The sequence below is a fragment of the Pelmatolapia mariae genome, linkage group LG6 (assembly GCF_036321145.2).
Source record: "Pelmatolapia mariae isolate MD_Pm_ZW linkage group LG6, Pm_UMD_F_2, whole genome shotgun sequence".
Classification (NCBI taxonomy): domain Eukaryota; kingdom Metazoa; phylum Chordata; class Actinopteri; order Cichliformes; family Cichlidae; genus Pelmatolapia; species Pelmatolapia mariae.
Genome location: NC_086232.1, coordinates 2,971,868 through 2,999,782, shown reverse-complemented (window position 1 = coordinate 2,999,782; position 27,915 = coordinate 2,971,868). Strand labels below are relative to the sequence as shown.

The following is a 27,915-nucleotide window of genomic DNA, read 5'->3' as shown; positions in this document are numbered from 1 at the left end:
GGTAAGGAAGCTGCAGAGGGGTAATTTCACTAAAATTGCTGCAGACTTATCTGTAGATGAACATGAACTTACTGCACAGAATGATCGACCTGAATGGGTTGAAGGGGAGCTGCTGGAATGATCGGGCAGAGGCATTGGGCTGAGAATGCAAGCTTGGTAGCACAGACTGGCCGATTTATGCTGTGGTGTAATTGCATTGCACAGTAGGATGTTAACAGAGCCAGTCAGTGTAGTTAGGTATGACGGCAGCTAGGGGGCGAGACGGGTGGTTGTGAACACAAATGGAATGTTATGTTGAACAGACTAAGAATGGCCGAATAAAGAGTTGTTTATGAATCATTGCAGTGGACCTGTGTATAATTAAACAACACAACATGGTGTCAGAAGTCCTTTACTGATCCGTACAACCCCGACTGGATGAGAACTCAACCGGTCATTCAGGTGTTTGAGCTTTCAAAACCATGGTGCATCCACATTCTCCACTGGGTCCAGCTTCAGTTTTTGGATGCCATCCTGTAGCAGTGATTATGCTTGTAGGCAATGTCCACACCTGTCTCAGTCCAGTTCTTCATACTTGGAAATGATGTGATAATTTTGCATGTCCATCTCCTGCTTTATGAGTATCAACAATTATTTTTCTCAGGTCTAAATTGCTTTCTTTAATTTTTGGTGTTTTTAAGTGGCATCTCCAACCCTTGCTGAACTTTTTATATTGTGCGTAAATTGGAAGATAAGCCTCAGTTTTAACTTGATTTTACAACCACTGAGCATTATCAGGTTAAAGCACATCACTACATGTGTGCAAACAGAAATTATTTATACTTTTTGCCTCACCTTTACATACAACTCTTTTAATATTTTTTAAATGTTGCACTAGATGCTTCTGGTAGCCATCAGCAAGTTTCTTGCATAGTTCTGCCTGGATATTTAACCAATCCTCTGGGCAGAATTAATAAAGTTTATTTAAATTGGTTGGTTTCCTGCCATAGACCCAGCTTTAAAGTGCACTCCCCAAATTTTCAATAGGGTTGAGGTTGAAGGCCATTCCAGAAGCTTAAGTTTACCCTACTCGATCATTACAAAACCAGTTTTGATATGTGCTTGGGATAAAATGCCATGCATGTGGGAAAAAAGGACATTACAGGCGCGTATGCAGGGCACCCAAAACTGTGCATAAAAGTTGAAGAGGACGAACATGGTTTGTTCACAGGTAGCGTTAAGTGCGAGGGAGAACCGTAGACGGTCACCTTAAGCATAAATAACAAGAACGTGTCATTTAAAATTGACACAGGTGCTGATGTGACAGTCCTACCCCTTAAAGTGTTTAAGGAACTCTTCAGGCACAATCATCCTCCCAGTCTCCACAAACCAACCAAGGCTCTGCTGGGACCTGGGAGGAGTCGTTTGGACTTCATTGTTGTCAGCGAGCTTGCACTAGGAAGGGAGAAAAAGAAATATTAGAGGATGTCTTTGTCATCAGACACCTGTACACCGCTCAAAACTTGCTATCCAAAGCTATGCAGTGGTCTTGGAGAAGTACGTCAGCCGTACAACATCAAACTGAAACCTGATGCTCAACCTTTTTCCTTTAAGACGCCACTGAGAATCCCATTACCTCTGATGGATAAAGTTAAGCAGAAGCTGGCCCGTATGGAACAACTGGGGATGATCAGCAGAATTGAGGAGCCAACTGATTGGTGCTCAGGCACAGTGGTGATACCAAAGAAGACGACGGCCATCTGCCAATGCACACCTTAATGAACAATGGGCAGATTGGCTGAAGCCAGCATATTTAGCAAGCCGGACGCTAACATGGGGTTCTGGTAAATACCTCTGATGGAAAATTCATCCAAATACACCACTTTCATCACACCGTTCGGCCGTTTTTACTTCAAGAGACTGCCTTTCGAGATTGCTTCAGCACCAGAGCATTTCCAGAACAGGATGGTCACAGAGGTCACAGATGGTACAGAAGTGGTGGTTTGCCACATGGATGACGTGCTGGTCTGGGGCAGAACACAAGAGGAGCATGACTCTCACCTACACTCTGTACTGGGTAGGATCCAAAGCTGGCATCCCCCTGAACATTGACAAGTGTGACATCGCAAAACAGTGGGTGACATTTTTGGGGCATGTTCTGTCAGCCAGCGGTATCAGCCCTGACCCAAGCAAGACCCAGGGTGTGAGGGAGATGAAGGAGCCACAAAGCGTGAGTAAGTTAAGGAACTTACTGGGAATGGTTAACCAGCTTGGAAAGTTTATCCCATAGCTCACAGAGAGAGACAAACTTCTAAGAGACTTACTTTCTAAGAAAAACTTCAGGAGGTGGGACACAAAACGGCACCGAACCACTGATACAACACAGTATCCAGGGCGGGCATGGCAAAAGCTAGGAGCTGATCTGTTTATGCTAAAAGGGAAAATCTAATTTTTGGTGTGGATTATGCCTCAAGATTTGTGGAGAGTGCCCGTCTCACACACCACTCTCACATTATCTCAAAGGGATTTTTGCATGTCACGGGATCCACGAGCAGCTGGTAACAGATAATGGGCCACAGTTTTCGGGAGAAGCTTTTGAGACATTTGCAAAATTGTTTGGCTTTAGCGATATCATGAGAAGCATGACATACTGCCAATGCAATGGCGAAGCCGAACGAGCAGTTAAGACTGATAAGCTACCTATCCACACTTGGCTCTACTCGCTTAGAGAGCCACCCCACTGCAGAACGGCTACACTCCAGCCCAACTCTTGATGGACAGACGACTTTGCACCACAGTGCCAACACTGTCATCTCTGCTTGACCCTGCACTTCCTGACAGTGTGGTTGTCGCCCGGAGGGAGAAGGAGAGGAGGATTAAAGAGGCACAGTCATACAACCTACGTCATCACCCACAAAGCCTCAACAGGCTCACTCAGGGGCAAGAAGTGTGAATCACAGACCAGAGAGCCAGTGATGCCGATATTGGCAACCACACCAGGCCAAGATCATTTGATTTGATTTGATTTGATATACCTTTATTAGTCCCACAAGGGGAAATTTCATGTTAAGGCTGCCGACCTATTGCACGCAATGGCGGCGCCATCTTACCCTCCGACCATACATACATTACACAAAAACATCACATGGGGAAGACAGGTCAGAGAGGTATAACAATGGAAAATGCACCACATGAGGAAAGATAAGGAGAAAAAATAACTCCCCCCAGACTGAGCTCCAACGGGGAGATCAGTTTGAGAACAGAAAAAAACACCTCTGCACATAGCACAAGAAAAAACTCTTAATACACCAAAGAAACACATGACAAGCAACAGGGGTGGGTGAAGGGTGAGAGACAGCCAATGTAGACAGTACATCCGGGCCTGCAGCCTATGCGCTGGTCTCCTTGATCCACCGTCAGCATCGGAAGGGAATAAGCGTCGAAGGCGTTTGGAGGAGGGAGGGGGGATGAGTGTATAACTGCATGTGTATATATGTGTCTGTGTGCGTGTGTGTGTGTATGTGTCCAGAGTTCAGCTGAGACAGTGTCCTTCGCCCTGCCAGGCTAAGTAAACAGTCTTCCAGCCAACCCAGGTGGCCTTGCATAGAATGGGAAGAACAGTCTCAACACAGTCGTTATCAGGGTGTTGTTGTTCAGCTCCAGCCTTGAGACCGCAGCTGGCGCCGAAGGGGTCTCCGCATGAAGTGATGGTGGTTTTTACTTTAGTGCAAACAACTCATATGAATTTCAAAGCTGTTCTAACAGTCCAACACTGGTCTCTCAATCTCCCGTTGGAGAGCCGTGAGCTTCTTCATGATGTTATCAAACTTACGCTCCGTGATGTTGTCATTCTTGTGCTCAAAGAGCCGATTCTGAGAACTCACGACCGCAGTGAGCTTCTCCAAGATGTAATCCAATTTGCGCTCAGAGGTCTTATTCCGAGCGAGCCCCTCCAAGATGTAATCAGTTTGCACTCAGAGGTCTTATTCTGAGTATTCACGGCAGCTGTGAGCTTCTCCAAGATCTTATGCACTCAATGAGCCCATTTTGAGAAACTCACGCCTCGTCCCATCGTTTCAATCCCAGCGGGCAGCCTTGTGGGGGTTTGAACAGCCGGTTCCGCTTCCTTAATTCTTCGATAAGCCAGGGCCAAGCCAGCTCCGATCAGCAAGAACCCTGTTATCATGGTTCCAAATAGGTAGATATCTTCAGCACTCAGGCTCACCCGAGCCCAGACTTCTCGTTGAGAAAGGGGTGTCAATTGCATTCAGGGACCAGTTGATCCAATCCATAATTCTCTTTTAGGTTTTAGAGAACAGACTGTGAGAGAGTGTTCCAGGGAAAAGTAATACAAAAAACACGAGACTAGACAAGGACACAAGAGGCTAAGCAGGGAAGCTAAGGGAGAGGAGGAGGAGGAGAGGAGAAAAGTGCGACCGCCTTCGTCAAGAGCGAGAGCAGAATGATAAAGATTTCATATATCACAGATGGATCTCGCAGGACGATTAAGCGGAACCGTCGGCACCTTGTTCCCATGAAATGCGTCCCAGACCAAACTGAGAATGATAGTGGGGAGCCGGAATCTGCAAGAGCCGGGGAGCAGTGCCCTATGGACATTCCAGAAACAATTTCTTTAAAACTTCCATCTACACTCAGAACCAGGTCCGGGAGAGTAGTTGTGAGAGTGGACTTGTGACTGGTCACATGAAAGGACAGGTTTAGATAAGAATACCCCTCTTTCACAGTATTCTTTACACAGTAAGGGGTAACAGTAAAGTAAAGTTTGTCATATTCAAATATATATGTTCAGAAGTTGTGAAACGCCGTATATGGCACAAGGTAGACTGCAAGAAATTTGTTTTATTAAACAGGTTAGTTAGAGTTAAGGTTTTCATCATATTATACTTCTTACAGGTGAGAATAGGAACAGACCTTCCAGCCAAAGAGGCAGAATAACCCTCTAAGATCTGTTGAGTCAATGGTAGTCTACCCATTGATTCTAGAAAGGGGAGATGTGGTGTAATTGCATTGCACAGTAGGATGTTAACAGAGCCAGTCAGTGTAGTTAGGTATGACAGCAGCTAGGGGGCGAGACCGATGGTTGTGAACACAAATGGAATGTTATGTCGAAGAGAGTACGAATGGCCAAATAAAGCGCTGTTTATGAGTCATTACAGTGGACCCGTTTATATTTAAATGATACGACAGATGCAAGTATTGAGCTAAATTATGTGGTGTCTGGGTTTAGGGAAGGGTTTGTAATAGAAAATATTCAAAGCTTACTTAAGATGATCACTGCAGTGCTAAATGACTAACCGATTGGCTGGAAATGCCAAGGTCAAGCAAAATCACTAAAAAAAACGCATAAATTTACATCAGAAGATTTCAGAACTTTTTTCTTTCTAATCCAAAATCACATCCTGGAGATGACAGCAAGAGACTATTTAAACTGGACTTACCTTGCAGATTCTTGAATTCTTGTGCAAAGATTAAAAGACACATTTGAAGCCTGAGGAATGAAGGGCAGCCCAAGGAGGAAGCAATTTTGCAGCCGTCAACAAAAATGGAGGCCAACTTCAGGGACAGTACTCCGGCTAATGCCGGTTAAACAAGCGATTTGCGTGGGGAGCTTGCTGTTTGCACTCACTAGACCTTGCAGACAGATGGTAAAGGCGTGCAGATGTGAACAGCCTGAAGCAAGCTCTTGCAATTGCACAGCACTAAGGCTGAGTGCTGGCAGCGAGGATTGCCGAGAGGAGAATAGGTTGTAGCCCTGACTCAATGCAATGCAGAATCTGCTACTCCAAAAGATCCCAAGCACATATCAAAACTGGTTTTGTAATGATCGAGTAGGGTAAACTTAAGCTTCTGGAATGGCCTTCAACCTCAACCCTATTGAAAATTTGGGGAGTGCACTTTAAAGCTGGGTCTATGGCAGGAAACCAACCAATTTAAATAAACTTTATTAATTCTGCCCAGAGGATTGGTTAAATATCCAGGCAGAACTATGCAAGAAACTTGCTGATGGCTACCAGAAGCATCTAGTGCAACATTTAAAAAATATTAAAAGAGTTGTATGTAAAGGTGAGGCAAAAAGTATAAATAATTTCTGTTTGCACACATGTAGTGATGTGCTTTAACCTGATAATGCTCAATGGTTGTAAAAACTGTAAAAACTGAGGCTTATCTTCCAATTTACGCACAATATAAAAAGTTCAGCAAGGCTTGGAGATGCCACTTAAAAACACCAAAAATTAAAGAAAGCAATTTAGACCTGAGAAAAATAATTGTTGATACTCATAAAGCAGGAGATGGACATGCAAAATTATCACATCATTTCCAAGTATGAAGAACTGGACTGAGACAGGTGTGGACATTGCCTACAAGCATAATCACTGCTACAGGATGGCATCCAAAAACTGAAGCTGGACCCAGTGGAGAATGTGGATGCACCATGGTTTTGAAAGCTCAAACACCTGAATGACCAGTTGAGTTCTCACCTGGTCATCTTCTCCAGAGTGATGTGACGTTTCTGACGTGGCTTCGGTGACCACTGGAGAAATGCCACTGCGTAAGCCCAGAAACATCTAATTACAAATTTTAAATTTTGATAAGATAACTAAACTAGGGGTGTCAAACTCATTTTACTTTGCAAGCCACATACTTATACTTTGATCTTAAGTGGGGTGGACAAGAGAAACTCCCCTTTCTGTCAGTGTAAAGAAGTTACATGTTTAACAGTTTTTCTACATGATTAAGAAAACACACATGAGGTTTAAGGTCCTGGACAAATTTGAAACCTTTTGTTCTCCACAATGAAAAATGGATGAAAATAAAAATGGATGCTTTAGAGAGCTCCTAATTCTATAAATTCTGCACTCGGCTTTGCAGTCTCCAGTATCATTGCAGCCAGATGCTGCACATTTTACGTTTTCGCTGATATCTTCACTTTTTCCTGACAAGCTTGCATTTAAATCCAGCTCCCCATCTCTCTGTATAACCGGCCTGTACCACTACACTTGCTGCCTGGAGATGTCTGCCCACTTCCTTTTTTTTACATAATGGTATCTATGTCTGTCTTTGCATGTGATTGGCTATATGGTGTGGCCATCAAAATAAAGTCCCAGCATTGCCTGCGTGGATTCTCAGCAGGTCTGAGGATTCAGCTCCAACATACCGACGGGCCATTAATAACTGACACATGATATTATCTCGCAGGCCGGATATAATTGTATCGGGGGGCATGACTGACACCCCTGACTTAAACTTACTCTTGCTCATTTTAGTCCTTTGAATAACTATCCTACAAATATTTGTGTGAATATACAGTATGTTGTAATATCTAGCAACCTCCCAAACCCTTCAGTGATTTCTTGAATAAATTCTCTAATCTGCTCTCATCTGTTGTTGTGAAATTTGACAATATTATTTATAAGGTGACTTTAATTTACATATTTATTTTCCCTCTAACTGTACTGCTACAGAATGTTTAAACATTACTAGGTTATTTAAATTACTCTTGGTATATCTGTAAACTCCCTGCATGTTGTTACATCCACCAGATCCATGGCTCCTAACCAGGAGAGAGAGACCTCTAGCAAATGCTTAGTGTTCTCTCTTAGTTTCGCTCATACCTGGTAGCTAGCTTTGTCATGTGGGTCAACTCAGTGAAGTCAAGAGATGCAGTGAGGTGTCGAATTTAACTTTTATTCAAACTGTGAAGCACTTTGTAACTCTGTGCTATGAATAGTGCTATGCAAATAAATGTATTGTTATTATGATTTATTCTTTTTTTTTTTCAGGACAGCTTGTCATTAGCTTGGAACAGACTGGGTAGTATTATATTAGATGTGTTGGTCTTCTGATTTATGACACTATCACCATATGTGGACTTTGTCAAACCTCACTGCCACCATGGAAATACACAAAAGACCTGTTTGAATGACAAAGTTTTGAGGCTAGTTTAGTGCCATGGGTGTTGTGTTACTCAAGCTTTTCCAGAACAGTCTTGATGCCTGCCCAATCATCCAGGTAAGGAAATCCCAAAAAGTTGATTCGTTTCTGTCCTTAAAGCGCTGCACCCAGATGAACAGAATTAGCTTTTTGGGCTTTTCCAGAACACATCTCTTTATGGTGGACCCATTATCCTACTGGGACAATGCTATTGCCATAGAGTTAGGAGTATACTTAGGCTGCAGTAATGTTTGGATGAAGTACCTATCAAAGTAACACTAAAATGAATGTCAGTTTTCCAGCAGAACATTGCATTTTAACAAGCTGGCTCATGTTATCCTCTTCAAATTTGGTTTTGTTGTGGCTTATAGATGTTTATCTTTTTTATCTTTTCAAGATGGCAGCGCAGACACATGCAGCGACTGCTCTCTGTCCGAACAGAACAGTGTTCCCGTGTCTGTTTTGCTGTTTTTCTTGTTTTTTACAAAAACACTGTTACAGTCGTGAGCTCCTGCTCAAAATCAACAGAAGCAAATCCACAAACTTTTCACACATGGAAGAGCTACAAATTACACTGAGGAACTGTGGACTGCTTCAGGGGCATCTACCATCAGCAACCCCCGCTGCTAGATCTCGCCCACAGTGGAAACGTCTCAGGTGGTGTGGGAGGAAGAGGGGTAAGCACGGAGCTGTCTGGAGTAGGCTAGCAGCTAAACCACACAAACCTGTTATTCCCACCATCGTACTGTCCAACGTGCCCTCCCTGGACAACAAGCTGGATCGTGTACGCTTACGTCGGTCCACTTTGAAGTGAGTGCTGTGTCTTCATCTTTGTAGAAACTTGGCTTAACAATAACATTCCCGACAGTGCCATTCAACTCAACTGGCTAACATGCTTTTGGCAGAGGTCAGCGACAGAGGTCTCGCTGAAGGGGGTAAGACTCGTGGAGAGGGACTCTGTGTTTACATCAACGATGTCTGGTGTCGTAACGCTGTTGTGGCTTGCAAATGTAACACCTGCTTAGTATCTCACTAAGCGCATCTCACATCACTGTATGCATCAGGAATGGCATCAGCACTCATAGCCAAGGACTCAACCAGAATGACATAAGGTGAGTTTTCACTTTTCTCATTGAGAACATGCTTATTGTGGGGGCGATCGTGGCTCAGGAGTTGGGAGTTCGCCTTGTAATCGGAAGGTTGCCGGTTCGAGCCCCAGCTTGGACAGTCTTGGTCGTTGTGTCCTTGGGTAAGACACTTCACTCGTTGCCTACTGGTGGTGGTCAGAGGGCCCGGTGGCGCCAGTGTCCGGCAGCCTCGCCTCTGTCAGTGCGCCCCAGGGTGGCTGTGGCTACGATGTAGCTTGCCATCACCAGTGTGTGAATGGGTGAATGACTGGATATGTAAAGCGCTTTGGGGTCCTTAGGGACTAGTAAAGCGCTATATAAATACAGGCCATTTACTTATTACATACAGCTGCTATGGTGTCAGGGCATACATTGTTAGAGCTTGGAAGGGATCTGAGAAGACGTGAGGTGAGTTGTTGGATCCTGTTTTCCTCTTCCAATGCCAGACTATCTGCAGCCAGAGTTTGATGAGGCCGCCGCGATAGGGTGTTGGCATCCTGGTTAGCCTTTTCAGCTCTGTATTTGATTTGGAAGTTGAAGGTAGACAACGCTGCTAACCAGCGATAGCTCACTACGTCAAGTTTTGCCGTGGTCAGAATATATATAAGCGGTTCGTTAGCCGTTACAACCATGAACTCGTTACCATAAAGGTAATCATGGAATTTTTCGACAATGGACCATTTCAGAGCTAGAAATTCTAGCTTATGAGCTGGATATCTGGTCTCGCTTGGTGTCAGTCCCCTGCTAGCATAGGCAATGACACAAATTTTACCATCCTGCTCCTGATAAAGAGCGGCGCCGAGGCCTGTAGTACTAGCGTCAGTGTGCAGAACATATTGAGGCTTTGGATCTGCTAAACCCAATACAGGGGATGATGTTAACTTCTCCTTTATGCATTCAAAGGCTGGCTGACAAACAGGTGTCCATCTGTCTGCAAAGGGTTCTCGAGGTTTGAAATATTTGGAAGTGCCTGTTTGTTTCTGGCCTTTTCGGAGAGGTGGATAGCCACATGTGAGGTCGTTTAAGGGCCGGACTATCTTTGAATAATCCTTAACAAATCGGCAATAATAGCCTGTGAACCCTAAAAACGACTTAAGCTGTTTCGAATTCTGTGGTACTGGCCAGGCCTTAATGGCAGCAACCTTTTCAGGGTCTGTCTGCACACCATTTTTGGAGACAAAATGGCCTAAATATTTAAGCGATGTCTGGAAAAAGCAACATTTTTGGGGGGACAACTTTAAACTATATTCACGAAGACAGTCCAAAACATGCTTTAGCCTCTGTTCATGTTCCTCGAGGGAGTCTGAGAAAACAATCAAATCGTCTAGGAAGACGAGTACCTCCTTGAGATTAGTGTCTCCAAAGCACCTCTCCATTAACCTCTGAAAGGTGCTGGGAGCATTTGTGATGCCTTGGGGCATTCAATTGAACTCATAAAACCCCAGTGGGCATACGAAGGCTGTTTTGGCTTTATCCTCCTCCTCCATCTCTATCTGGTAGTAGCTGTCATGAGAACCAGTTTGAACCAGATAGGGCGGAGGTCTCCTCGGAGTTTGGCGTCTTTGACTGTTTGCACATTACGTTTACGGTAATCCAGACTGAGACGTTAACAGTCTTTTTCTTGACCACAACGATGGGGAATGAGAAGGGAGATTCTGATTGTCTTATTACCCCAGCATCGAGAAGCATTTTAAGGTGTTTCCTGACTGCTTCGTAGTCATTTGGACGAATAGGCTGCAATCTCTGTTTTATAGGCGTTTCGTCTTTAAGCTTGATCTTAAGCTTAACTTTAGTGGCATGGCCAAAGTCGAGATCGTGACATGCAAAAACATCACTGTAGCCACTAAGACTCTGTGTGACCCGACTTCCATTCCTCGGGCAGAGGTGAATCACCAAAATCAAAGGTCAACTAATCCTTGGGAGATGAACATGAGTCTGCAGACAGGCTACAACAACCCGCAGAGTTTGCACTCGACATGATTTGAGTTTCAAAAACTTGGTCTGCAGTGTGTAGTTCAGCAAGGATGCTGTTGCCAGGAAGCATGATGTCATGATCAGTTTTGTTTCTGATCCAAACAGGATGCTTGTAAGGACTTTGATGTGGTACTGTGATGGTACTGTCATCAAAGATTCCTCCCGGAAGGGCTGAGGAAGTTGGCTGCTCTACAACTGCCCATCTGTCGGTGGGTGGTGAACTTGGTGGGCATAACTCTCTAAGCAAACCTTTTCATGAGCTGGTATAATGTAAGGTGTGTTGCCTCTCAGTGTCATTAGTCCAAGCTTTCCTGTGCTTTTTGTTTCATGTCTATGTTCAAGGATTTTTAAAATCTGACTATAGCTATAGACTGCTGATGAAATGGGAGTGTCCCTACATTGTTCCTCATATAAAACATCAAGGGCATTTGTACCAATTAAGACTGGCAAGTCTGTGCTGGAACATCAGGGACAATGAGAGCTAATGTAGAAATTTGGGGCTCAGACTCGACAAACTCTTTTTGGAAAGCCAATTGGAACTTCTACATACCCTAGATAAGGTACAACTTGTCCATTGTCCTCAACATCTACGTCACTGATCAGCTGGATGGGTAGATCAGATAAATGTCTGAGTCTAACAAAGAATTGCAACTCACTCCAGCTATGTTGACATTAGCCGTGCACTTCTTGCCAATCAAGCCCTTTGGAAAACTGGAATGATGCTTACTTGTTTGTGCACGAGACTGTTTTGTTGGGGGGTTTTGAGTGGGACTTGTGTCGCTTCTAGTTCTAGTTTGTCCCTCAGCTGAAACAGTAACTAGTTTAAGTCAAAGTTACTTTGGTCTTTCCAAGCTTTTTGTATTGCCCTTAGCTCTTTTCGCTTGGCTTCAACAGTACTGGGATTCAGCTGATTGTCACAAGAGGGAGCTATATGGCCATCATCGCCACAGAACCATGAGCGAGGCTTTTTGTTCTTGCCAAAGCCTTCACTTTTCAACTGCGAGTTCTGTGTTTGTGCCTCCTTTCACTGCTGTTTCTTTAAAGCATTGGGGGACTTTGCCTGAGGTTTCTTTGCAACCATGGTTTCCATTGAAGCTTTTAAGGAAGTTAATTGTTCTTGCAGCTGAGCAATTTGCTTTTGAAGTTTCTTGGTGGATGTTTGAGCTGAGTTGTCAGCAGCAGCTTGAAACTCAGTGTTTGGGTAAACATTTAAAGGATTGGACTGCACCTTTACTTTTGAAAGTCCCAAGTGCTGCGTCATGCGAGTTGACTTGGCTGTCTGCTTATCTTCCTCTGTTCGCAATAATAAAAGCAGCTCAGAAAAGGAGGGTGGACTGGATTTCTTTTGATAGAGGCTAGCAATTAGGTTATCATCCCAGCACTCCCTACAGAACTGTTTCAAAAGCTGCCGATCGAAAACACTGACTGGGATTCCTTCCACTTCTACCACTTTGTCAAGGGTAGTCTGGAGCCTGTGCACATAGGCTGAAAGTTTTTCTGCAGCATTTTGGTTTGACTCAATGGCTGTGCCATACTCAAACTCAACTATGGCTGTATCTTTAAAGTCAGAGTCAGAACTTGCACTGTTTGTGCAATAGAACCATAGTGTTGCAAAAACTTAACAACTTATTCATCAGTCTCTGTACCAGAAAGCCCACTGATTAGTACAGCATTTGGTACTTTGATATGTTCACATTCAATGACATCCATGTTATTTCAGTGGAAGACTGTGCAAAAATTGTCACAGAACTGCCAAACTGTGTGCCAAATGATTGGATTAGAGGCATGAAATAGCCAAACTTCTCCTGGCTGGCTCGCCACTTTTATGTAACACCTGCTTAGTATAGTTAGGCTAGGCTTATAGACTAGATTTGAGAGGAGTAAAATAAATTTGAGAGAATTGAATGTTGAACAGCCAGCAGGTTTATTACAATGTTACAATGGTGCAATTAGCCATTCTAAACAACAAAGAAATTTAACAGAGAAGAGCACTCTTTTGAAAATAAAAGCAAAATAAAATAAAATGAGTAGTCTCTTTAGACCTGACTCCTGATGAACAGGATATTGTGAGTTCAATAGTTCCTCCAAAGAACAATCCATATGGAGTAAGTGGTTTGTTCTTGCTTATCTGAAATCCTGCGATTTGAAGTAATTCCGTCTGTAGATCTACTCCTGCATCCAGAACAGCTGGCCACACTGCTTTTGGATTCGCCAAGAGTTTTCACAGGGTCTGGCTCGCCATCCGTATCCAGAACCAACTTCGAGATCAGATCCAGGATCACAAAAAATCAGTCGGAGTTTCCAAGAAACAAACACACGCTTAACCTGGTTTGGTCGAGAGCAAAACACATAAAAGGCTTGTGTAGATTATTAATTACTCTCGTGTCTTGCTCCGTTTTGTCTAGCTTAATGCAGCAACGTGCTTATGTTGCATTCACTGGACTACGGAAAATCAAAGAAGTGTTCAAGGGGTGTCGGAAATAATAATATAAGGCAAAAAAATATTAGTAACCATGTCTATAGGGGTTACACAAACACTGTTCACCTCTGCTGGAGCTTATGATCATCAAGTGCAGACCGTTCTACCTACCGAGAGAATTTTTAGTCATGCTGTTTGTTGCTGTCTATATCCCTGTGGCGGGGCGTGGTCTGCGGTGCCGCTGCAGGAGAGGTGGATGCACCAGCATCCGCGATCACGCCTCGCCGGCTTGAAGTGTGAGCCAGCTCCCGAACAGTGGTGGTTGTTGGAGTGTTTGGCTGAGCTGAAAAGCTGCAGCCATGTGACTGCTGTACACAGTCATGTGGTGCCTCTGATCACATCACTGTTATGCTAATGCCAGCATACAGGCTCCTGGTCAAAATCACCAAACCAGTTTGTAAGCAGGTACGTGTGTGGCCAGAAGGATCCTCAAAGGCACTGACTTTCTCTTCATTGAGTCACACTTGTTATTAATCTCTGGCTCTCTTCCACATCATGTCCTTTATCCTGTCTTCCTTCTCTCACCCCAATTCAGTCGTGGCAGCAGGCGGTCCCTCTCTGAGTCTGGTTCTGCTGGAAGTTTCTTCCTGTTAAAAGGGAGTTTTTCCTTCCCACTGTCGCCAAAGTGCTTGCTCACAGGGGGTCATATGATTGTTGGGTTTGTCTCTGTATGTATTATTGTAGGATCTACCTTACAATATAAATGCACCTTCAGACGACTGTTGTTGTGATTTGGCGCTGTATAAATAACACTGAACTGAATTAAATTGAATTGAACTGCAAGGCTGACAGCAAGACTGCCTTTCCACCACAGACTGTTAGATCTTTAAACAGGCCGCCACACATGACAACATCACAGACCTGCAGGAATATACAGAAACTGTCATTGCCTACATCTCAAAGTGCGTCAATGATGTCACAGAGACCAGGACTATCACTGTCCGGGCTAATGAGAAACCATGGGTCACAGGGGAGGTCTACAGGCTCCTGAGGGTGAGAAATGCAGCCTTCAGAGCTGCAGATGAGGTGGGCCTAGAAACAGCAAGGGCAAACCTGTCACGTGGCACCAGAGAGGCGAAAAGGCAGTACAGTGGTCCTTCGTTTATCGCGGCAGTTACGTTCTAAAAATAACCCGCAATAGGTGAAATCCGCGAAGTAGCTAACTTTATTTTTTTAATATTATTATTGATGTTTTAAGGCTGTAAAACCCCTCACTACACACTTTATACTCTTGTCTCAGATAGGCACGAACACTTTCACATTTTTCTCTCTTGTTTAAACACATTCAAAGTTCAAACCTTCGTAGAAAAATCAGCCCAGTATTATAGAATGAAACCAAAGATCAAACCCTGTTTTGAACATGGGAATAGAGCAGCTGCGAGAGAATTCAACATTAATGAATCAATGGTACGGAAGTAGAGGAAGCAAGAAGAATAAATGAGTAAAGTTTGACTTATCTGACTGTTTTATTTCACTTCATGCCCCTTATAATCCGGTGTGCCTTATGGTCCAATAAATACGGTAACTTCTACCTTCCTTTAGCATTTCAGAAGTCCAACTTTTTGTGTGATGGTTAGCATCTTCCTCTGCCTTTTGGGTGCTACCACAGGTGCCTTTGACAGTGCAGAACGTTTCATCGACATTGTTGTGTTTGATGGGGAGAAAACTTACAAGCATACAGTACATCACTTCAGAGTCACACTGCTAGCGATCGAAGAATTATGTAAATTTGGCAAGCTGAATGCATTCTGCACTGTACAGGAGACACAGCACGCAGGAGAGTGATTGACAATGCTCTACAGCCAATCAGGACACAGAACACAATGCGCTGTAAGAAAAAAAACCATGCAAAATTGCACAAAATAAAAATCAGCGAAACAGCGAGGGCGCGAAATGTGAACCGCATTATAGTGAGGGACCAGTGTACTCCAGGAGGATTTCTCAAAGCTTCAGTGACAGCAGAGATACTCGGAGGTTGTGGCAAGGGATACAGACCATCACAGACTACAAGCTCACTCCGCAGACCGCTGTCAGTTCCACCTCTTTACCAGATGAGCTAAACAAATTCTTCACTCACTTTGAGGCACAAAAATACAAGAAGACCCCCCACCCCCCACTCCACCCCATCCCCCAGCAACCAGGTGGTGAGACTATCCCCAGACAGTGTGTGGAGATCCTTTGAAAGGATCAATACACGCAAAGCCCCAGGATCCTGATAACATCCCTGGACGAGCACAGAGGGACTGTGCTGCAGAACTCACAGATGTCTTCACAGACATCTTTAATACATCACTGAGCCAGGCTGTCGTTCCCACATGCCTCAAAACCTCCACCATCATTCCTGTACCGAGGAAGTCTCCTCCGTCCTGCTTTAAGAACTACCATCCGGTCGCACTCACCCTCAAGTGCTTTGAACAGTTAGTCATGCATCCAGTTAAAACATTTCTTCCCCCCAAACTGGATCCATTTCAGTTCACATACCGGTCAAACTGCTTGACCGATGATGGAATCTCAACTGCCCTTCACTCAGCCCTCACACATCTGGACACTAGAGATTCAGAATGCTGTTCATAGACTTCAGTTCAGCATTCAACACAATCATTCCCCAGCAACTCATTCACAAACTGGATCTGCTGGGGATCAGCACCTCACTGTGTACGCGTTGGCAATAACACCTCCAACAGAAGAACACTGAATACGGGGGCTCCCCAAGGATGTGTGCTGAGCCCCCTTCTCTTCACTCTGCTGACCCATGACTGCACACTATCACACAGCTCCAACCTTTTCATCGAGTTTGCAGACGACACAACTGTGGTAGGTCACATCAGCAATAACAATGAGACCTACTACAGGAGTGAAGTTAAACATCTGGCTTAGTGGTGCAGCAACAACAACCTGTCCGTGAATGTGAAGAAGAAGGAGAACATCATAGACTTCAGGAGAACTCACACCCTGCACACCCCACTAACTATCAACGGTGCTGATGTGGAGAGGGTAAGCAGCACCAAGTTCGTGGGTGAGCACATCTCAGAAGATCTCCCCTTGTTAAAAAACACAGCATCACTGGTTAGAAAAGCCCATCAGCGACTCTACTTCCTCTGCTGACTGAGAAGAGCAAGAGCCTCTACACCCATTATGAGCACCTTCTACTGCTCCCGCCTCATTCAGAAAGCTCTCAGCATTACAGGTGACTCCACTCATCCGTCCAACAGCTTCTTCAGGAAGGAGACTGAAGAGCCTCTCTAGACCAGCAGACTGAGAGACAGCTTCATCCATCAGCCTGTCAGGATGCTGAATTCATTCCTTGCTCTCACACACAGGAACTCCAGACCTGCATTCAACTCTTCCCTCTTTTTATCTTTATATTGTTTTAGTGTACACTGAGGGCCATGGGAGCTTTGCAACTTCAAATTCCTGTGTATGATCTGTGCATATGGTTTTTGACAATAAAGCTGACTTTGAGCAGACTTTGACTTTATGGTTTCAGTATTGATTTTAGAGACATTAAGCAGATGTTAGAAGAGCTTTGGATACACGTGGGTTACGCTGAAAGTATTTTAGGGAATTCCATTGTAATGAAAAAATCTACGTGTGTTTTCCTTTTTATATAAATTTTTAAAACTACATCAAAAGAATAAAAGAAAACTTAATAAAAAACCAATCAAACAGCTGCAGATATTTTGTGTAACTAATCATGAAATAAATGCGATTATCAATTTTTCTGTGCAATATACTATACTATACTTTGCATGTTTACAGTGTCTTCATGTGTGTGAGTTTGTGTCAACACAGAAGTTTTGCATGACTCACAGAATGTGCCTTTTGGTATATCTTTATCTGTAAGCACACCAGTTAAGCTTTTGGGTGTCAGAGATTTGTGCAGGTTACAAATAAGGACATAATAAAAGAGAATGCAGGTTGTGATTTTTTAATGAAGTCAAGATCACATTCTGGTACCTGGCAATGGCAGGTTACACTGTCATGTTTAACTTTAACAGTAACTGCAGGACAAGACCATTGGAACATATTACCACTGTTTTTGTCCCTATGTGTGATTGTAGGTGGACCAACAACCCTTCACTCTTTGTCTAGCTCTCTCTCACTCATTTTTTCTTCTTTGTTTTTCATTCATCTGTCTTTCTCTCTCTTTCTGTTTATCTTTCTGTCTATGCAGCTGTACAGCAGTATGCCTGTATGTTTGCCAGCAGCATAAGAAGAAGCATTATGGAAGTGAAAGAGCGACGTCCATACTGCTCACTAACAAAGAGCCGGAAGGACAAAGAGGGGCCATACACTGGTGAGACAGCTCATTTAGAACATTCATAGAGTCTTTTATGTTTTTTTTATTATGTATGTATGTGTTTCTCCATCCATTCATTTCATGAGTCAGCCAAGAGCTGACTGATATATATATACCCACATAGCAAGCAGGTCTGGCCCGGATCTGGTATCAAGCCGGCACTGCTGGCTGACTTCTGGCATGATAAGACGTATGTTATCCAGATACGGGCCAGGCCTGGCATACATGCCACTGTCTATGTGATGGCATGCCATATCTGGCTCGATTGTGGTTTGGTTTATGTGGCCCAGTCTCTTAGAAAACAGGTCTGGCCCGGATCCAGCATCAAGCTGGCACTTCTGACTGACTGGTGTCATGGCAGAGTGTATGTCAACCAGATGTGGGCCAGGTCTGGCAATGATGGCAATATTTATGTTCCTATTTTCCTATTTTAGTTAGAAGACCCAAATGCCATGTTGCAATACTATACTGCTATGGTAGCCAACGTGTCAAATGCAGCTTTGACAGGTTTGTGGGTGTACACATTATCCAAAACCTTGGAGGTAGAGTAGGTCACCTATTGATGGGAAGGTTAGTGGTTCGATCCCTGGCTCCGCCAGTCTGCATGTCAAGAGTGTGAATGTGTATGAATGTAGTTAGGAAGCAGTCAGTTTACAGACAGTGTGTGATTGGGTGAATGTGGCATGTTGTATAAAGCACTCCCAGTAATCTGGGAGACTAGGAAAGCACTATATAAGAATCAGTCCATTCACTGTTTGAACAGAGTTTCGTCATGTTACTTTTGCACTGTTATGTTCTGGCACATGTTGTTATTACATGGCTTGATTAAGGTACACATTAGGCTGACATCTGGAGCCAGAGCTGAAACTGTTCTGGGCCAGCACAGGGCCAGCAGTGTGTCTACAACTGACCCGTGGCTGCACACAACTTACACATGGCCCACATACAGCAAAGATTGACAGCCCTTTGGTGGCCCAGATCAGGTTTGCCAGAGGTAGCACATGGGCCAGCACAGGACCTCCAGTGTGTCTACAACTGCCCTTGTACTGGTCCATGTGTGGGCCACATCTGGCAAACCTGATCTGGGCCACCAAATGCCTTTGGTGGCGGTATGTGGGCCATGTGTAAGCACATTGTGTGGGCTAGATCTGGGCCATACCAATTTTGCTATGTGGGTATATGTATAAATACAAGACGAGGAATCTCCTGACCATGCATGAAGGGTTTCACCCAAAGTCCAGCACCCTGAGACTGTACGCTAAGTGGAAGAAAGGAGGCCGGGGACTACTGAGTATCACTACCACAGTCCAGGATGAGACAACGAACACGAGTACACCAGAAAGCCGCCACCAGTGTGCTCAGTGAATACCTCAGGCAGCAGAAACCTTAGAAATGGGAGCAAGAGGAGGAACAATCATGGAAAGACAGGTCCCTGCACGTTATGTACCACCAGCAGATAGAAGAAGTGACTAACATCCAGAAATCCTACCAGTGCCTGGACAAAGCTAGACTGAAAGACATCTTAGAGGCACTAATCATGGCAGCACAGTAACAAGCTCTGAGCACAAGATCCATAGAGGCTGGGGTCTATCACACTTGGTAAGACCCCAGGTGCAGGCTGTGTAAAGATGCCCCTGATACAATCCAGCACATAACAGCAGGGTGCAAGTTGCTAGCCCTAGCAGGCATGGCATACATGAAACGCCATAACCAAGTGGCCGGCATAGTGTACAGAAACATCTGTGCCAAGTATGGCCTGGAAATCCCGAGGTCAAAATGGGAGACGCGATACAGAATGAGAGCAACATCAGGAAAAAGGAACACAAGAAGCAGGAGAAATACCAAGGGCTAACAGAAGAGCTCAAGACGATGAGGAGTGTGAAGGTGACAGTGGTCCCAATGGTAATCGGAGCACTCGGTGCAATGACCCCCAAGCTAGGCAAGTGGCTCCAGCAGATCCCAGGAACAACATCTGAGATCTCTTTCCATAAGAGCACAGTCCTAGGAACAGCTAAGATACAACAAGGTATTTCAGTGAACCTGAAAAACAAGTTCATGCATTTCTCACTTCTAGGCTGGACGACTGTATGTCATTATTATCAGAATGTCGGAAAAACTCCCTGAAAAGCCTTCAGTTAATCCAAAATGCTGCGGCTAGAGTACTGTCAGGGACTAGAAGGAGAGAGCAGATTTCTCCTGTATTGGCTTCCCTTCATTGGCTTCCTGTTAAATCCAAATCCTGAAAATCCTGCTCCTCACATACAAGGTCTTAAATAATCAGGCCCCATCTTATCTTAATGACCTTGTAGTACCATATCACCCTATTAGAGCACTTCGTTCTCCCACTGCAGGCTTACTTGTTGTTCCTAGAGTATTTAAAAGTAGAATGGGAGGCAGAGCCTTCAGTTTTCAGGCCCCTCTTCTGTGGAACCAGCTTCCAGTTTGGATTTGGGAGACAGACACTATCTCTACTTTTAAGATTAGGCTTCAAACTTTCCTTTTTGAAAAGCATATAGTTAGGGCTGGACCAGGTGACCACTGTTGCCAAAGTTCTTGCTCATAGGGGTCATATGATTGTTAGGGTTTTCTCTGTATGTATTATTGTAGGATCTACCTTACAATATAAAGCGCTTTGAGGTGACTGTTGTTGTGATTTGGTGTTGTATAAATTAAATTGAATTAAATACTGCGCAGGACCCTCAAGCTCCCAGGCCTCTGTTAGAGGACCTAAGCTTGAAGGATAGAGTGCCCGCAAGTAACCCCAACGTAAGGGATCACATGAATAGGATGAGGGACCTATGGAATCTTCGATACCCACCATCCAGATTGACGGCAAAACAACTAGTAGCTCAGTGTTCCAACATTCGGAAGAAGGAACTGCTCTCATGGCTAGAGAATGATGAGGTACAACACAAATGATACAGCAAGGGAAGCCAGAATGACAGGGCAGGGGGGAGATATCATCACCCCCACCCAAGATTGGGTACCACGCCCCAAGTGCGATAGGAGAAGCATCATTGAGTGCGAGAGGAACTGACCTGAGAGATAGGATCATGGCGAAGCTTGAAACCTGGATCCCCCGTAGCCGGTTACCAAGATTACGTGAAGTACCCTCAGAAGATATACTAGATGATGCGAATGCAGCACTATGAACAATGCCTACTGCAGTCATTACCAAGACTGACCAGCTGATCTACACCACAACAGCAGTGATCAGTGAGATGCTTGGCTATAAGTTGAACAGCCACAAGGAGCAGTACCCTCCATGGAGAAGAAGACCAAGGTAGCACCGAGGGAAGTAGGCCTAAGCATGGTATAACAGGAAGATAGGCAGGAGAATAAACCAGCTGTTCTCTCAGAACCAGCCAAGGTGTACTCTTAGTGGCAGGAGAACAATATGAGAAAAGCACCACCAAGGCTGGAGATGGAGCAATACTAGAAGAACATATAGGAGAAATACACAACCAAAATGACAATGCTCAGTAGCTAGTGGATCTAAGAGAAGACCACAGCAACCTCCCTGAACAGGATCCAGTAACCATCACTGTAGCAGACATTCAAAAAAGGGTCTCCAGTATGAAGAGTTGGTCAGCACCAGGCCCCGACATGGTTTATGCCTTCTGGCTGAAGAGCTGACTGCACTGCATGAGTGTCTGGCAGCATAAATGAACCACTGAAGGACGGACAGTCCTGATCCCCAAGGTTCCCCAGAAGGGACCAGTCCCATCCAACTACCAGCCAATAACCTGCCTCGCTACCACATGGCTGCTGGCATCATAGCAGCTAAGATGAACAGGCACATGGCTCAGTACATGAGCAGGGCACAGAAAGGGATTGGCAAGAATACCAGAGGAGCAAAACACCAGCTACTGGTAGACAGAGCAGTTGCCCAAGACTGCAAGGCTAGGCTGACCAACATGTGCACTGCCTGGATTGATTACAAGAAGGCCTATGACTCGATGTCCCACACCTGGATCCTGGAATGTCTAGAATTGTATAAAATCAACAGGAGCCTATCATGAACTCAATGGGGATGTGGAAAACAACACTAAAGACCAACTTCAAGCTAATAGCACAAGTCACCATCAATTGCGGGATCTACCAAGGAGATGCTCTGTCCCCACTACTGTTCTGCATAGGCCTGAACCTCCTCAATGGGATGTCTTGATGCATGCTCAGTCATCCAGGTAAGTGAATCCCAAAAGTTGATTCTGTTTATCTGGATGTAGCGTTTTCAGTGGGAGAAATATTTGGTCACTCATCCAAGTAACTCAGTAATGATCAAGGAACTGACCTCACAGTCCATTGTTCAGTGGACTAGTTTGTGCAAAAGTACTGTTTATAAGATTGGGGAAACCTGCAGTCAGCTGAGACTGAAGAAATCACTTGGATGAGTGATGAAACATTTCTCCCACTGAAAACAATACATCCAGATGAACAGAAACAACTTTTTGTGGTTCTAAGTGAGATCATTGACAAGACTGGCTATGGATACCCACTACAGGATGGAGCAATTGTCAGCCAACTCCTCTACATGGATGACATCAAGCTGTATACCAAGAGTGAACGAGACATCGATTCACTGATCCACACCACCGGGATATACAGCCACGACACTGGAATGTCATTCGGACTGGAGAAGTGCAGTCAGATGATAACAAAGAGAAGGAAGATAGTCAGAACTGAGGGAATCGAACTGCCAGAAGGCAACATTGCAGACACAGAGGAAAGCTAAAGTACCTGAGAATCCCACAGGCAAATGGGAAACATGAAGAGGTTGCTAGGAAAGCTGCAACCACCAAGTACCTGCAGAGGGTCAGGCAAGTCCTTAGGAGTCAGCTGAATGGTAAGAACAAGATCCAGGCTATCAACACCTACGCCCTGCCTGTGATCAGGTACCATGCCGGGATAATAAGCTGGCCAAAGGCGGCGATGGAAGCCACTGACATCAAGACCAGGAAGCTCCTGACCATGCATGAGGGTTTCACCCCAAGTTCAGCTGTACGCTAAGCTGAAGGAAGGAGGCCGGGCACTAGTAGCAGTACCGAATGTCAGCAATGAACACAACGGAACACAAGAAGCAGGAGAAGTACCAAGGGCTCAGAGAAGGGCTCGAGAAGATGTGGAGGGTGAAGGCAACAGTGGTCCTAGTGGTAATCGGAGCGCTAGGTACAGTGACTCCCAAGCTAGGCAAGTAACTCCAGCAGATCCCAGGAACAACATCTGACATCTCTGTTCAGAAGAGCGCAGTCCTAGGAACAGCAAAGATACTACGCAGGACCCTCAAACTCCCAGGCCTCCGGTAGAAGACCCAAACTTGAAGGATAGACTGCCCGCAGGGACGAGAGGGGAATTTATATATTGCATGCTTCCTGTGACTGTTAAGGCTTAGGTTGTTGTTGGAGGGTGTGGGGGGGTGTTAAGACTGGGCAATCAAGTGGAAGTAATGAAAATGAATGAATGGGCTAAAGAGTGTGCTTGTAGGGTAGCACTGCCCAGATGTTGTATGTTTTCTTTAATGCCATCTATAAATCCATTCTCAATTATAATTTAATTATATTAAAGGACAATCAGTAAATGAATTAAACACTAAACATAAAAACAGCTGAGATTCTTTTTAAATCATGACTGGATAACCGGATTAGGAAAGCATTGCAGCAAGATTGTGAGGCCTCCTCAGTAGATTATCATAGAGATTGTTTGTCAAATGATTTCTGTGCATACACAGGTTGCTTTGATGTCCATGTGCTGTAGAGCTAGACAATCGTCTGCAACCCTTACAATGTAATCTACATATACCATCATTCTTATTTATTATTATTAAGATATTGTTCCTCACAGTATATAAATATTTTATTATTACATTTTTTTTTAAATTTATTTATTTTTTTAAAAGAATTTTCATGTGCTACATGCAGAGGTGTTTTTTTCTGTTCTCAAACTGATCTCCCTGTTGGAGCTCAGTCTGGGGGGAGTTATATTTTTTTTCTCCTTATCTTTCCTCATGTGGTGCATTTTCCATTGTTATACCTCTCTGACCTGTCTTCCCCATGTGATGTTTTTCTGTAATGTATGTATGGTCGGAGGGTAAGATGGCGCCGCCATTGCGTGCAATAGGTTGGCAGCCTTAACATGAAATTTCCCCTTGTGGGACTAATAAAGGTATATCATACTATCACAAGAGTATTCAAAAGCCAAATAGCAAACTCCTGTCAGTGTACTTTTTTTTTTTTTAGATAACCTGTTACATTTTGTTACAACTGAAATTTGGCCTGGCTCTGTCTTTGGTTTGTGTATATCACCTAATTTTTTACTCCTGAGAAGTCAAAGGTGTGTCAGGAGTGGCTTTGTGTGGTGATGATTTTGTCTTCCTTGAGTTTATCTTATCCATCTGTATGTTTCTTAAACATACCGCAATGTTTTGATTTTGGATATTAAACATTCAGAATTATTATTTGATTTGACCTTACACTTTTCTGTCCCTCGTATGTGTGAATAATTTTTGTTTATTTTATAATATGATTAGATTTATTTAATAATTTTGACATTTTATTCTTTTTTCAATTTAATTTTATAATTTGATGCTTTCTAAGCATTTTGAGACCAAAACTACTTTCTTTGATTGCACTGTTAGTTATTAATGGAACAGACACAACATAAAAATCACATAGTCTGCAGTGACTTACCCTCCTCAGTAAATCCAGTAAATGCAACCTGGATTCATTATTTGTTCTGTGTCTTTTTTCGAAAGAAGAAGCTAAATTACGGTGAAATGATTGGTGGAGAGATTACTACTACTATCAGTAATCCTGAAATTTTCTTTGTAATTCTTTGAAGCTATTATGTTATATTAGTTTAACATAAATATGTAACATAAAATAATATCAACAGATCAGTTCAGTTTATGCCAAGAACCTCTTTGTTCCAAGAATCACTTAATAGCTTAGGTTTAATTCTTAGGTTGCTTATTGTTTAAATGTTTGCCTTGGTGTATTCCCTCAGTTTTTTCACAGCATTCCTGTCTCTGGGAATTCCCCTATACTTAGCTCAGTTCTGTCTGTGTTTATCTGCTAGTTTTTGCATCTCACTTCCTGTTTTATTTTGTTATCACTTGTCTCTTGTGTATTGTGCTTAACCTATTTACCTATCTGGTTACCCTCTTTTAGTTAAGGTTGGTTTAGTTCTTTAGTTCTGTGTCATTTCTCATTAGCCCTTGCAGTGTGTATTTAAAGCCTAGGGACATGTAGGTAGAAAACAGCAGAAGAAGTTCTCTGTGTAGTACACGAGGAGACGGAAGTAATTAGTAAAGCAAGTAAACTACAGCTTCACAGCTCATCTTCAAGCCATTGAGCATTCGCTTTCAGCACCTTCGCTGGCACTGTTTGTAACTTATGCTGATAAAAATGAAAGTGTCTCATTGATGGTTATTGATTATATTATTGTATCCTTCCTCAATGAAATTATTTGTTGGAAGTCAAAATATTTGCTGTTGTAAATTAACCTCCTAGGACCTGGCATCCACATATGTGGACATCACATTTTGGGTTATTTAGACCAAATACTCAATTTTGCTCTACAAGGGCCTGATATCCACGTACGAGGACATTATACTGCTGCTGCTCTATCAAAATTTTAAACGAATATCCTCATATGTGGCTCTCATTTTTCTTAGAAACAAAAATTAGGTTAAAAAATAAATAAATCTGGTAATTCTTTATTTTTACATTCATCGGGTCTCAATCAGCACAAATATCTAAGAGAAATTAAAAATGCATGCCGTGGAAGAGTTCGGGTCTTAGGAGGTTCAACTACCAGCATTTTAAACAAGTAAAACTGAAAAGTGTATTGGGCTTGGCAGACATTTGCACCCTTCTCGTTCAGAGTTGATGCTCTACTTTAACTGTACATAGTGATGGATTATGGCTTGAGCTGCATCTACATAAAGACTTTTTTTAATCGGTCTATTTTATGTTCATCAGGGGACAGTGAAGGCTGTGCTATTGGTTCCCAGGGACTCCGGGTCCCCACCCAGAAGTCCTATTCCTCCAGTGAAACACTGAAGGCTTTTGACCAGCACCAAGACCAGACCAGGTTAGAAAATAGATGACACGCATATTATCTTCTGTTTTGTTGAGCAATATTAGAACTGTGTCAAAAATGTCAAAAACACAAATTGGCGTGATCAGAATTTCTTTTTTGTATGTGAGTATCTCTATTTTTTCCTATGTGTAATTCACCTTTGTAAACAGCTGGCTGAAAATCTACTGTATTTAATTATACTCTATTGAATAAACCTACATATATGGGAATTTATAAGCAAAGTTTATTTCTACTTAAAAAGACTTAGGTTGACTTAGACCGTCCTCAGTCTTGCCCAGCTGCTGCTTTTCCCAACCTTATAAGCAGAACATTTGCATTATGACCGAAACTAGCACCACTGACAAGAATGGGCCATGAGGTCAGCCTTGACCATCGACGAATGGTCACAGAGGGAGTCAGGGCCTTTTTTGATATGATGCTCTTCTTCTTCCCTAGCCATTGTGTCTGTGGTGATGGTGTTCGCTCTGTGTTGTATCATTTTGATGATATTTGTGTCCAGTGGATGATGAGACTATATTTAAAAAAAATTCCCCTCTCACCCCTATCCTGTCTATCCTTCAAGCTCAGGTCCTCTACCAGAGGCCTGGGAGCTTGAGGGCCCTCGCAGTATCTTAGCTGTTCATGGGACTGCGCTCTCCTGAGATCTCGGATGTTGTTTACGGTGCACATCGACTTTAAATGTCCCCCATTACTGATGGAAATCTCAGTCTAAGAAGGCTAGCCTGTCATTTTTCATATTCTTCTAGTGAAATTAATGTATTTTGTCCACCAAGTTAACGTGACCAGTAAATTGTGGTTGTAGTTGTGAAACGTGTCTCACTGTCCACATGAACAGAATCAACTTTCTGGGATTTTCTTACCTCGATGCATAAAGACATTCAAATACAATGTTCTTAGTATAGACATTTATTTAATCATCTTACAATAATCATTACTTAATGCTGTTTTGTATAATTCCAGTAAATATATGTAGGTTACCAAAATTTACTAGTATCAGTTTTTTCATCATAAGAATTTGCACTGTCTGTTTTTCACTTCGATACATTCAGTTACATAACATTCATAAAAAAGCACCACTTAATGCAGAGTGTAGTTTGTTTCCTGTATAATGATGATGTGGTAGTTGTATAGTTCAGAACATGGATCATCAAAAGTCTACAGCGTGTGTGCAGCACCTTCCTTTATCCTTTTTGCCCTTGGCTTTTGACAGGTTACTGTACGGGACAACCAAGGGACACAAGGACATGGTTCACCATGAAAGGGATGATTTTAACAGACAAGGTGAGAGTCTACAAAAGTGCACAGACAGAAATGCTATCCCTATCTATTTGTATGTGTGCACTAAGACCAAAAAAACTACTGTAAAAAAAGATATTTCCTTCAGTTACTTTAGAAATATGAATTGTCTTTCTTTAAAAATATGATTACAATGTAGAGACATTAAAATACATGTAAATGAAATTTAAACAACCTAGAATTGTTTGCATAAAATTTGCACAACCTAACATTAAAAGTATATAAGACTGGAGTTCAGATAGAGGATGGAAGCATATGATAATAAGTCTGAAGGCTATAATCACCCAATGAAAGCGAAAAAAGTGAGAAAAGAGAAAAATCACACAGTAAAATGAATAATAATCAACAAAAGACTAAACCCATTTTTCTCCAAGTCCACTTACAACAGTATACATTATTGAACATATAATAAAGAATTAGTCAGTTATCCTATCACCTGTATATTTGCAGCTATTTAAAGTGGAGAGGATAAATTCATGTCACGTGAATTTGAACAGCACCACTGCTTCTCTCTTGCTGTGCTGTTAATCATAGAATGGTTTTATAACTTTTCTTTTTATCTGCTGATTGAAAATGAAGCACACACTTAGATTTTAAATATATTTTTTAAGGATTATCCTGTTATTTGAAAATGATTTGAGCTCAATTCCAGTTACTCCTCATTTCCAATTAAATGTAATTAAATCATATGAAATACAGATATCAAA

At 43.1% G+C, this 27,915-nt stretch overlaps 1 protein-coding gene across 5 annotated transcripts in view; it reads left to right on the top strand.

Annotated features, from left to right (window-relative positions):
- The window catches only part of tenm3 (teneurin transmembrane protein 3), a 266,186-nt gene that overhangs the window by 11,007 nt on the left and 227,264 nt on the right, over positions 1-27,915 (top strand). For all 5 annotated transcript variants that reach the window (XM_063475648.1, XM_063475647.1, XM_063475646.1 and 2 more), the window contains exons 2-4: positions 17,687-17,809; positions 25,792-25,903; positions 27,123-27,193. In XM_063475648.1, coding sequence (XP_063331718.1) covers positions 17,707-17,809; positions 25,792-25,903; positions 27,123-27,193 — 286 coding nt within the window. In that variant the 5' untranslated portion in view covers positions 17,687-17,706. The remainder of the gene's footprint in view (positions 1-17,686; positions 17,810-25,791; positions 25,904-27,122; positions 27,194-27,915) is intronic.